Source organism: Oncorhynchus masou, chromosome 6 (genome assembly GCF_036934945.1).
Source record: "Oncorhynchus masou masou isolate Uvic2021 chromosome 6, UVic_Omas_1.1, whole genome shotgun sequence".
NCBI classification, from domain to species: Eukaryota; Metazoa; Chordata; class Actinopteri; order Salmoniformes; family Salmonidae; genus Oncorhynchus; species Oncorhynchus masou.
In genome coordinates, this window is record NC_088217.1 from 30,193,849 (window position 1) to 30,207,089 (window position 13,241).

A 13,241-nucleotide genomic window follows, 5' to 3' on the forward strand; every position below is an offset into this window, starting at 1 on the left:
TTGTGTCGTCATTCTTGGAATTTATTTCCAAAGCAGACAAAGTATTTTTTTAGATGCATCATCACTTTATCCAGGGATAGGTTGGAAAGGAAATTACAACAATGTTTAGAAAAAAATATGAAACATTTTTGAAAAAGGTACTAGAGCCTACATTAACTTAATCACTGGGGACACTCAAGTGCTATGGAAAAAGACTACAGAACTATGACACAACACCATTTCATGATGATGCACAATTTGTTGAAACTGTTGGTTAACTACATTATTGGTATAAATCTTATATGACAAAATATGACTCGTGACAGCATCAAGTTAAAACACTACACCTGTTGATTGAATGAATTTCCCTTTTTGAATAAGCTACTGGAGGGAAAAAGGCAAACTTCAACAGTTGGTTTTGTAATCACATGATATGCCCTCAACTATTTCATCAGCTGTGGCGAGGGGTACGAGACATTTTCCACATGGACATGTACCCACACACTCGTGCCCTTTTTTGCGACATTTCACTCCAATAAACATTTCATCAGCATCACAAGTAGTAAGGTTTTTGATCACAATATCCATGTCAAAAAGTAGGGCCTGACCTTCAGGCAGGTGGAATGCCAGGGTCACATGGTCCCACATGTACCATGCATACCCCCCGCCTTCTGTTCCTACATTTTGGTTAACTTCATCTATGGCTAACCCAAAGGCATGGGTTTTAGACATGGCTTGTGCACGCCAGACAATGTTGCCCCTCATGTAAGCACAGAGAGCATCATCACTACCATCACCAAGAACGGGGTACTTCTCAAATTCCTTATTATCTGGACTGTGAACAAGCACTGTGTACATGATCTCTTGTTTGTAGACGACAGTCTCATACACTCTCAGGACAGGCTCTTCTCCACCACAGATCTGCTGACTGTACATCATCAGGAGATCAGACAGACTGAAAGTGAACCTGAAGTTCCCAAAGCGTGATGCCTTCCTGAAGGCAGGTGAGGTGGTGAACTTGCTGAGGAAGGGTTGCTGTATCTGCCTCTGCTCAGGTGTTCTGTCAGGGAAGATCTTCTCCAGGTAACGGCATTCTGCTGCAATGATATCGTCATCATCCACAGGAAGATTGCACCACAGGAAACTCTTCTCACCCCCCTTAAATCCACCTGATTTCAAGATTCCATCAAGGCCTCTTTTTGTAGTGACATGGGCAACTTTGGACAGATGGAACTCTGGTGCTTCTGGGTATGGTGCTATTTCTTTTGATAGGTATCTATCTATTCCTGCCTCTTTTAAAAGGGTCTTCTCTTGTTTTAATGTGGCGATATTCTTATGCTCTCCACTGGAAAAGTTCTCCTTTACACCTCTGTCATTATGACGCACCTTCATTTCCCTAAGATAAAAATAAAACATTTAAAATGTTGGTTGAACAGACATGCAATTCGGCTCTCCGCACCTATTTAGTAGGCTACAAATAATGTATATTTCTTTGCGCACACACACACACTAGATTTTAATTGTTACCGTGATACAATCAACCTTTTTTCCCCAAGTTTGGACATAGCTGCCTGATGGAAGATCTGCGGTCTGATAGATGTAGATGGCTCTTGTCAATCCACAATGAATAACCTAAGTGACATTCAATAAAAGAATTTGAACAATAGTTTGTATCCAAGAGTAATGTTAAAATGGCTCTCCCAATTAACTGGAACCAATTAGTCTTCTTTTTAAAAAGTTGTCAGGATGGTTTTACTAACATCCATCCCTGACTTGAAAGAAAATCATATAAATGTCAAATCCCCCTTACTTACAGATTGATATCATCATCTGAACTACACTTTGTAGGTTGGATGAACTATAATATGGATATTGGTTTAACTATAAAGGTAATTTTGACGGTTTCAAAAGTGTACAGTACATATGTTATTATTATACTATAGTTAGACTCATACCATATTTCATGACATAAGCTAATTATAATTTATATATGTACAAATAGCCACCAAATATGTGATTACTTCATGAAATGATGTACTGTAAGTATGTGTAATTAAATCACATTTTTGTCTCATTGTTTCTTTAACATAACCTACAATAACTTACTTTGTTTGGAGACTTGCTGCTTGATTGTAGAGTTTCAGATTGGCGGCCTTTAGTTGATGTCTCCCCACTGTATGGCAGCTGAAATGTCCCAATCGTATGTTTGTATCTATACATACCGACTCTGATCCTTAAGGCTGTGTTTAGACTGGCAGCCCGCATCTGATCTTTTTACCACTAGTTGGTCTTCTGACCAATAACGTCAGACCTTTTCACATCAGATCTTTTTCAGAGCTGATCTGATTGGTCAAACAACCAATAAGTGAAAAATATCAGAATTAGGCTGTCTGTGTAAACAAAGCCTTTTTGTAACTGAGGTCTTTAGCCACACCCTCCGTAGGAAATCTAGTTTCATTTCTTGAGAACTGAATGACTATCAGGTTAATAAGTAGCCTGAACAGCCGCTAGTGGTTGCTGTTTGCCTGTGTTTGGAAGGTCCTAACTTGTTTACCATGGTGAGCTGTATCTTTGTAGATAGTACTTTACAATATGTAATTATCAGGTACTTACTGAGATATTTCATAGTAAAATGGTAACTGGATGCTGTTTCCATTGGATCTATTGAAATAAGCAGCATATGTTTACCAAATGGGTATGAATTCTTTGAAGTAAGTACCAGAAAGTATCCACAGATAACAGTGGAAACAGTACTGTAAAATAAGGTGCTACATTTATGTTTTTATTAAGGTGGCAAGATGCTCATGTGGACCTGCACAAGAATAATGTCAGACCTTTTCACATCAGATGTTTTTCAGAGCTGATCTGAAAGTGACAGCATTTACTAGAATTGGGGTGTGTGTAAACAAAGCTATAAGCCACACCCTACATAGGAAATCTAGTTTCATTTCTTGAACTGAATGAAGATCAGGATAATAAGTAGCCTGAACAGCCGCAAGTGATTGCTGTGTATCTGTCTTTTGAAGGTCCTAACTTATTTATCATGGTGAGCTGTCTCTTTGCATCTGTCTCTCTCATTGTGACGAGGGTATTTTGTGCTCCCCAAAAATAGTTCTCGTCTAACCCTCTGGCATTACTACATTTCATTATCCTACCCTGAGAGAATGACTTGGACTGAATATTAGTGGTCAATAGGCCGAATGAAGATCATCAGGAGATGACATTTGACTTCAATTCAAATATCTGTATGGTGTAATTCATCTCAAGATATGCAAAATGCACATAGTAGTTGTTTGTAAAAATGGCTCAATTAATTGAGAAACAAAAGCATGTTCTTGGTTGATGTTTGTTACCCAATAATGATCTTTCACAATTTGAGAACAGTTTCTATAGTCCACCATGTTGCAACAGGACACCCTACGCCTGCTTTAAGTTACCCAAAGTGAAACGGCTGATCCCGTCCTCACTCTGCCTTCACTCCAGGAATGTAGTTACACAAATACATGCATTTATTATTCAGAGTAGACATTGTTGATTTCTCTGTTGTACTTGTAGCCTTCCACAGAATAATAATACTCCAATTATATAGGCCTCACCTAATGATCAAATGGGCGCACGGACACACTTGGGATTGACAACTGCTCCTCCTATTTTCAGTCCGAGAAAACAGATTATAGAGTTCACATACGTGTAAACAAATCAACAGTCCATCCACTATTTCCGTAAAGGCACTGAATGTCGTCATATATGAATTCTTTCTGTGGCTCTACGGGTTCCGTGCCCTAATATGAAACCAAACTAAACTTAGTGCAAGGCAATAAGGTGGCTAAATGCCATAGGAGACGAGTAATTAACAGGAGTTACTATGAGTGTGATGTAAGGAGGAATAATGTATAAAAATTGTTTGAACTCACAGGCTCCAGGGTGGCAGAGTAGCCTAGTTGTTAGAGCATTGGGCTAGTAACCGAAAAGTTGCAAGTTCGAATCACCCAGCTGACAAAGTACAAATCTGTCGTTCTGCCCCTGAACAAGGTAGTTAGACCCACTGTTCCTAGGCCGTCATTGAAAATAAGAATTTGTTCTTGACTGACTTGCCTAGTTAAATAAAGGAAAAATAGAAATAGAATTGACCAAATATTTCCACGACACTAATCATGACGTGCGTTACCACTGACTGATTGCACAATGTCCGCCTTTGGTGTTTTTCTAGCTCCAACAGTGCAGTAATATCTAACAATTCACCACAATACACACATCTAAAAGTAAAATAATGTAATTAAGAAATATATAAAAATTAAGATTAGGACGAGCAATGTCAGAGTGACAAACTAAAATACAGTAGAATAGAATACCGTATATACATATGAGATGAGTAAAGCAAAAATATGTAAACATTATTAAAGTGACTAGTGTTCAATTATTAAAGTGGCCAGTGATTCCAAGTCTACAGTATGTATATAGGGCAGCAACCTCTATGGTGCAGGGTTGCGTAATGTAAGGGGAAAAATCCTGTATAAGCTATATAAGCTCGTACAGCCTGTAATGAAGTAGAATTACTTCATTAGTTCTTAATGCTAAACTTTGTTATGCACATATGCTGTATGAGCCTTAAACTTGTACATTTCCACTGTCTGTTTGAAGGTCTTGTAAGAAAAAGCAGGTATTTTTCCACTCTGCCTCTGTTCAACTTGGTCACACGGCATAAGACGAGCCTCTGAGAGAACAAAGTGTCTCATCCTGTCCATCCTGTTCTTCTCATATCTTTCAAAGGCACAGCTGTGTGGAGTTAAGAGGTGAACAGAGACTGGCTTGAACAGAGAGGACTAACAGAACTAACGTCATCACTTGTTTGTGCGTTATGACCCGATACACATAGCCACAAGAAGAAAACAAGGTAGCTTATGATGCCCTGATCTGCCCGGGAGGGGTGGAACCAGCCATTAATAAGCATGTTTAAGTCCACTATATAAGACCTCAGCATTTCCTGTAATGTTGGGCTTTCAACGAATCACCTACGGGTGGTTTGTTGACCAGCTCCATTATTGCAAAAATGTATCGATATCAAATAAAGGTTGATTGTTTGAAGAAATGACAAAGTCTCTCTCACTTGATTAGAATTTCCATGACAGTAACCCTGGTGGACGCCACCAAGTTATTTTACACTCTGATGGCCTTGATAGAAGCTGTTTTTCAGTCTCTCGGTCCCAGCTTTGATGCACCTGTACTGACTTCGCCTTCTGGATGATAGCAGGGTGAACAGGCCGTGGCTCAGGTGATTGTTGTCCTTTATGATCTTTTTAGCCTTCCTGTGACCACGGGTGCTGTAGGTGTCCTGGAGGGAAGATAGTTTGCCATCTGTGATGTGTTGGGAAGACCGCACCACCCTCTGGAGAGCCCTGCGTTTGCGGGCCATGCAGTTGCCGTACCAGGCGGTGATACAGCCCGACAGGATGCTATCAATTGTGCATCTGTAAAAGTTTGCGAGGGTTTAAGGTGCCAAGCCAAATTTTTTAGCCTCCTGAGGTCGCCTTCTTCACCACACTGTCTTTGTGGGTGGACCATTTCAGATCATCAGTGATATGTACACCGACAACTTGAAGCTGTCTACCAACTCCACTGCGGTCCCATCGATGTGGATAGGAGCGTGGCATCATTCTACCAGGGCCCTCACTTCCTCCCTGTTGGCTGTCTCGTCATTGTTGGTAATCAGGCCTATTATGGTTGTGTCGTCTGCAAACTTGATGATCGAGTTGGAGGCGTGCATGGCCACCCAGTCATGGGTGAACAGGGAGTACAGGTGGGGGTTGAGCACACACCCTTGTGGGGCACCTGTGTTCAAGATCAGCGAAGTGGAGGTTTTGTTTCCTACCTTCACCACCTGCGGGCGGCCCGTCAGGAAGTCTAGGACCCAGTTGCACAGGGTGGGGTTCAGACCCAGGGCCCCGAGCTTAATGATGAGCTTGGAGGGTACTATGGTGTTGAATGCTGAGCTATAGTCAATGAACAGCATTCTTATACTACCGTTCAAAAGTTTGGGGTCATTTAGAAATGTTCTTGTTTTTGAAAGAATAGCACGTTTTGTAAACATTAAAATAACATCAAATTGATCAGAAATACAGTGTAGACATGCGCGCTGTGTTACGAAGCAGTGCGGCTTGGTTGGGTTGTGTATCGGAGGATGCATGACTTTCAACCTTCGTCTCTCCCGAGCCCGTACGGGAGTTGTAGCGATGAGACAAGATAGTAGCTACTAACAATTGGATACCACGAAATTGGGAAGAAAAAAGGGGGAAAAATTCAACATTTTTTTATAAAAAAAAACAGTGAAGAGGTGACTCCAGGATGCTGGCCTTCTAGGCAGAGTTGCAAAGAAAAAGCCATATCTCAGACTGACCAATAAAAAGAAAAGATTTAAGATGGGCAAAAGAACACAGACACTGGACAGAGGAACTCCGCCTAGAAGGCCAGCATCCCGGAGTCGCCACTTCACTGTTGTCGTTGAGACTTAAAAAAGTTTGAAAGTTGAGACGTAAACACTCCAGCCAGCTGGTCTGCGCATGCTATGAGGACACGGCTAGGGATGCCATCTAGGCCGGCAGCCTTGCGAGGGTCCTCAAAGCGGGTGATGAAGGTGTTTAGCTTGTCCAGAAGCTAGATGTCGATGTCTGCAACGTGACTGGTTGTCCCTTTGTAGTCCTTGATTGACTGTAGACCCTGCCACAGATGTCTCATCTGAGCTGTTGAATTGCGACTCCACTTGGTCTCTGTACTGACGTTTTGCCTGTTTGATTGCCTTATGGAGGGAATAACTATACTGTCTGTATTCGGCCATATTCCCAGTCATCTTGCCATGGTTAAATGCGGTGGTTTACTCTTTCAGTTTTGCGCGAATGCTGCCATCTATCCACAGTTTCTGGGTTGGGTAGGTTTTAATAGTCACAGTTGGTACAACATCTCCTATACACTTCCTGAGTCACCGTATCCGTGTATTTGTCAATGTTATTTTCAGAGGCTACCCAGAACATATCCCAGTCCACATGATCAAAACAATCTTGAAGCATGGATTACGATTGGTCAGACCAGCGTTGAATAGACCTTAGCACGGGTACTTCCTTTTTGAGTTTCTGCCTATAGGAAGGGAGGAGCAAAACGGAGTCCTGATCAGATTTGCAGAAGGGAGGGTGGGGGAGGGCCTTGTAGGAATTTCGAAAAGTTGAGTAGCAGTGGCCAATGTTTTCTCAGAGTGAGTACTACAGTCAATGTGTTGGTAGAACTTCAGTAGAGTTTTCCTCAAATTTGCTTTGTTAAAATTCCCAGCTACAATAAATGTGGCTTCTGTATATGTGGTTTCCAGTTTGCATAAAGTCCAGTGTAGTTCTTTGAGGGCCGTCGTGGGCAGGCTTGAGGGGGTATATACACGGCTATGACTATAACCGAAGACCATTCTCAGCATTTGATTGTGAGGGATTCTAGGTTGTGTGAATAAAATAACTTAAGTTTCTGTATGTTATCACAATCACACCATGAGTAGTTAATCATGAAATATACACCCCCACCTTACTTCTTCCTGGAGAGTTATTTTTTCCTGTCTGCGCGATGTACTGAGAACCCAGCTGGCTGTATGGACGGAGACTGTATATGCCAAGAGAGCCATGTTTCCATGAAACAGAGTATGTTACATTCCCTCATGTCTCTCTGGAAGAAGATCCTCGCCCTGAGCTCGTCTACTCTATCATCCAGAGACTTGACATTAGCGATTGATATACTCGGAAGTGGTGAATGGTGTGTGCGTCTTCTGAGTCGGACTAGAAGTCCACTCTGAATACCTCTTCTCTGCCAGCGGTGTTTTGGATCTGCCTCTGGAATCAGTTCAATTGCCCTGGGGGGATACGAACAATGGGTCCAATTCTGAAAAGTCGTATTCCTATTAATAATGCTGGCGAGTTACCGCCACTCTCAAAAAAACGAAATACTGTAAAGTTGCTTAGGAGCTAGAATCAGAGCTGCCACATCTGTCAGCACCATCTTACTTACTCTTGGACAATGTGACTTTTATCAATATATTCTCTATTTACTCTCAGATTTGAAAATGCTAATTAGCATCAAAGTAGACATCACGCAAGACTACAAATCCCTGCACGTTATCTCTAACTGACACCTTTGCTAACAGGTATTGTGTCAATTTAAAACTTGCGCAAGACACTTCAGAGAATTGTACATTTAAATAAATGTTGCAAATGTATTCATTAATAATTTTTTTTGTAACAGTATTTTTATTGGAATTTCACAATTTTCACCCATATTAAGAGATACAACAACAGAGAAAGCAAAAAATGAATAAAAAAAACAGAACTCACTTATACATACCTGCATATACAGTGCCTTGCGAAAATATTCGGCCCTCTTGAACTTTGCGACCTTTTGCCACATTTCAGGCTTCAAACATAAAGATATAAAACTGTATTTTTTTGTGAAGAATCAACAACAAGTGGGACACAATGATGAAGTGGAACGACATTTATTGGATATTTCAAACTTTTTTAACAAATCAAAAACTGAAAAATTGGGCAAAAATACACACATATATATATATATACGTATACATATATATATATATACGTATACATATATATATACATATATACATATTGGGCAAAAATACACATATATATATATATATACGTATACATATATACGTATACATATATATATATACATACATATATATATACATATATATACACGTATACATATGTATACATATATATATATACGTATACATATATATATATATATACGTATATATGTATATATATATATACATACATATACGTATATATATATGTATGTATGTATGTATATATATCTATATACACATACATACATATATACACACACACATATATACACACACACACGTACACCATTTTCCTCTTCCCGCTCGGTACTTCTCTCACCCCATCTCCATTGCGTCTCTCAATACATACATTTTAAACAAACTTACAAACAGAAATTAAACAAAAAAAGCTGAGTTTAAACCAAGAAGTTAGGTTCCACACATGGAACGTACAGTGTAGTTCTGAAAGACATAGATCCCCACCATTCTAAGAGAATCTTTGCAGCATAATAGCTGATACCTCAGCTTCTAGGTAATTTAGACAAGGTTCTCATACTTTGTAGAACTGGTCTGCTTTAGAATGCAATGTACATGTCAGATATTCCAGAGGCACCCATTCAAATAGTATCTTATGCCAATCTTTAATAGAAGGAACCTTATCACTAATCCACTGTAAAATGATGTTTTTCCTCACTGCGAAGGTAAGGATGTTGTAAAGCCTCCTCTTACCCACAGAAGTAACATGCCTACTAGGGAGACCCAGCAGTAAAGAAACTGGGTCCAAATCTAGATCAACCCTAGGATCTTTTCAATTTCTTGCAGAACACCAGACCAGTATCTTTGTATTTTGGTACATGACCATAAACAATGTGTTAGGGTGCCTGTATCCGTTTTGCAATTAAGACACTGAGGAGAAGAGGAAGTGGGGCTAAAAGCATATATGCAATCTGTGTATTATTCTTAATTGGATTGCTCCAGTACGATTACATATAGATATTGTTTTTGCATATCTCCAAATGTCCTCCCACATCTCTTCGTCAATAGTAACAGACAATTCATTACTACATTTAACTAACATTAGATAGTTAATCCAGAGAGTCTTACCTTTGCCTCTATTCGGCAGTCTCGTCCAGATCATCATGGAATTTGTGGTTCTTTTTGACTAGCATTTCATTTTGGGGGGTAAATTCACCTTGTCCTAGAGAGACTTACACAATTATCAAAAGGTCACGCCAGGGAATTATGATTCATATTGTGGTACTCTATTGACCTCCATACAAAAACTCTTAAAACAAAACATCGCCACCTGCTGGAGAAGACTGATTTTTGGCAGTTGGGCCTCTCGCTTCACCTCTTCCTCTCTAACATCATTCCTAGATGATAGTGCAGATCTAGATTCAGGTCTAGCAGCCCATATCGGCTGCCTACAGACCAGAGTATGTGAGTGGAGTGGAGATGAGCAGTCAGAAATCCCACTGGGGCTCCACATCCTTTCCAACTGCTCCTCCAAAAACTGCTTCATGCTCACTGGGGAAAAGAAACTGCCTCCAAATTTGCTCCATTCATTCAAATCCCCATAAAACCAAACACTCATCAATTTTTGTGACCACCTGGAATTACCATTTGGTTTTGAAGTAGCCTACTGAAACCAAACCATATGATTTTAATTAAAAGTATTTTAATAAAAAACATGGAAAGGTGGTATCGTGGAAATTCTACACCATGTCGTGGAAATTACCACTAGATTAACTATCTTGGATTAGTTATAAATATCTTTGGGCTGCATAGGTTTACCAAAAGGCACAGACTACATCAACAATTGAGAACTAAATAGTGGAAACCTTCTACTGTCTCTAATAATGTGACTAGGTGATGGAATGGAAAACAACCATGTATTTTCACAATAAGTGATGGTAATTTCTAGGTAATATTAGGAATATTGGGAATTTTTAGGAATAACGTTATGGGCATATAGATTTGTTTAGTATTCTTTATAATTGTACCAATTTCCCACTAGTCTACAGCAGACATTCTGTTCACTTATATATAGGAGCATAAGGAGTTTTTATTTGTCGTTCCTTCATAGCAATAACAGGGGACTAAAGTTAGATACGTTCTGCCAAATCAACGAGTGCCATGTCTTTATGCCAAAACAATGTCACCCTACACATGTTCTTTTTGAAGATGTATTTATTAACTTGGAAAAATAACAACGCTCAACAGTTTCCTGTGTGTATCAAGAATGCTCCACCACACAAAAGACACAACTGTAGGAAGCATTGGAGTCAACATGTAGAGTCGACACCTTGTAGAGTCCTTGCCTCGATGAATTGATGATGTTCTGATTGCAAAGGGGGGTGCAACTCAATACTAGGAAGGTGATCCTAATGCTTTGTACACATATATGGGGCGGCAGGTAGCCTAGTGTTTAGAGCGTTGGGCCAGTAACCCAATCCCATAGCTGACAAGGTAAAAATCTGTCCTCCTGCCCCTGAACAAGGCAGATAACCCACTGTTCCCCGGTAGGCCATCATTGTAAATAAGAATTTGTTCTGAACTGACTTGCCTAGTTAAATAAAGGTTAAATATATATATATATATTTATTTATTTTGAAATATATAAAATATGATATCAGTAGTGGCATATTCCCTAACAATAGATAAGTTCTTTGTTGAAGCAGTAATTCCCCTTAAATGCCATATTAATGTGAGTGTTTTCCTTAAAAACTTCTTTGGGACTGGGGGGCAGTATTGAGAAGCTTGGATAAAAAGGTGCCCAGAGTAAACTGCCTGCCACTCAGTCTCAAAAGCTAGAATATGCATATAATTAGTAGATTTGGATAGAAAACACTCTGAAGTTTCCAAAACTGTTTGAATGATGTCTGTGAGTATAACAGAACTCATATGGCAGGCAAAAACCTGAGAAAAAAATCTAACCAGGAAGTGGGAAATCTGAGGTTTGTAGTTGCCTATCGAATATACAGTGTCTATGGGGTCATATTGCACTTCCTATAGGCTTCCACTAGATGTCAACAGTCTTTAGAACCTTGTTTGAGGCTTCTACTGTGAACGGGGAGAGAAAGAGAGCTGTTTCAACCAGGTGTCTGGCAGAGTGCAATGAGCTGATCACGTGCGCTCCCGTGAGAGGTAGCTGTGTTCCAGGAACTCTCCGGTTGGAACATTATTGAAGATTTATGTTAAAAACATCCTAAGATTGATTCTATACATCGTTTGACATGTTTCTACGAATTGTAATATAACTTTTTTGACATTTAGTCTGAACAAGTGATCGCGCATTATGCATTTGGATTACTGGGCTAAACGCGCAAACAAAAAGGAGGTATTTGGACATAAATTATGGACTTTATCGAACAAAACAAACATTTATTGTGGAACTGCGATTCCTGGGAGTGCATTCCGATCAAGATCATCAAAGGTAAGTGAATATTTATAACGCTATTTCTGACACCTCTCCTTCTTTGGAAAATGGCTGGAAGTTTTTCTGTGACTACCGCTGACCTAACATAATCATAAGTTGTGCTTTCGCCATAAAGCCATTTTGAAATCTGACACAGCGGTTGCATTAAGGAGAAGTTTATCTATATTTCCATGTATAACAATTGTATCTTTTATCAATGTTTATTATGAGTATTTCTGTAATTTGATGTGGTTCTCTGCACTTTCACCGGATGTTTTTTTCAGACAATGCATTTCTGATCATAACACACCAATTTCAAAGAGGTTTTTGGACATAAAGATTAACTTTATTGAACAAAACACATTTATTGTGTAACATGAAGTCCTGTGAGTGCCATCTGATGAAGATCATTAAAGGTTAGTGATTCATTTAATCGCTATTTCTGATTTTTGTGAGCCCTCTCCTTGGCTGGAAAATGTCTGTATGGTTTTCTGTGACTAGGTGCTGACCTAACATAATCGTTTGGTGTCCTTTCGCCCTAAAGCCTATTTGAAATCGGACACGGTTGCTGGATTTACAAGAAAGCTTATCTTTAAAATGGTGTAAAATACTTGTATGTTTGAGGAATTTTAATTTCTGTTGTTTCGAATTTGCCGCCCTGCAATATCACTGGCTGTTAGCGAGGTGGGACGCTACCGTCCCACATTTCCCAGAGAAGTTAAACATACACACACCACAACACTACCTGTTCTGTATGCCACATCTGCAGGCGTACTCCCACTCAGTCTCTTGTGGGTCCAGGAGCAGTAGGCCAGACCATCCCCCCCATGACACATGCAGCACAGGATGGTCCAGCCTGAACACACAACCAGGTTTATGGTTAATAATAACAACATATGGTCCTTTAGCAATATACAGAGCCTTCAGAAAGTATTCACACGCCTTGACTTTTTCCACATGTTGTTGTGTTACAGCCTGAATTTCACCATCAGGCCAATGGTGACTTTAAAACCGCTAAGGCTGTGATAGGAGAAAAGTGAGAATGATCAACAACATTATAGTTACTCCACAATACCAACCTAAATGACAGAGTGAATAGAAGGAAGCCTGTACAGAATGACAAATATTCCAAAACATGCATCCTGTTTGGAATAAGGCACTAAAGAAAAACTGCAAAAAACGTGTCAAGAAATTAGTTATGTACTGAATACAAAGTGTTTTTGGGGC

General features: G+C 39.7%; 1 protein-coding gene across 3 annotated transcripts; it reads right to left on the reverse strand.

Annotated features, from left to right (window-relative positions):
- Window positions 1-3,912, reverse strand: LOC135541876 (uncharacterized). Of its 3 annotated transcripts, none has more exons than XM_064968330.1 (4): window positions 3,894-3,912; window positions 2,086-2,163; window positions 1,507-1,611; window positions 1-1,375 (listed from the first exon to the last, which is right to left on the reverse strand). In XM_064968330.1, exons 3-4 carry the CDS (start codon window positions 1,542-1,544, stop codon window positions 385-387), a joined length of 1,029 nt encoding a protein of 342 aa, XP_064824402.1. In that variant the 5' UTR covers window positions 1,545-1,611; window positions 2,086-2,163; window positions 3,894-3,912; the 3' UTR covers window positions 1-384. The 3 variants fall into 3 exon arrangements, with proteins under 3 accessions (XP_064824402.1, XP_064824401.1, XP_064824403.1); XM_064968329.1 differs by lacking the exon at window positions 3,894-3,912 and adding an exon at window positions 3,576-3,594; XM_064968331.1 differs by lacking the exon at window positions 3,894-3,912 and having other exon boundaries at window positions 1,522-1,611; window positions 2,086-2,362.
- Window positions 3,913-13,241: the final 9,329 nt, after the last annotated feature.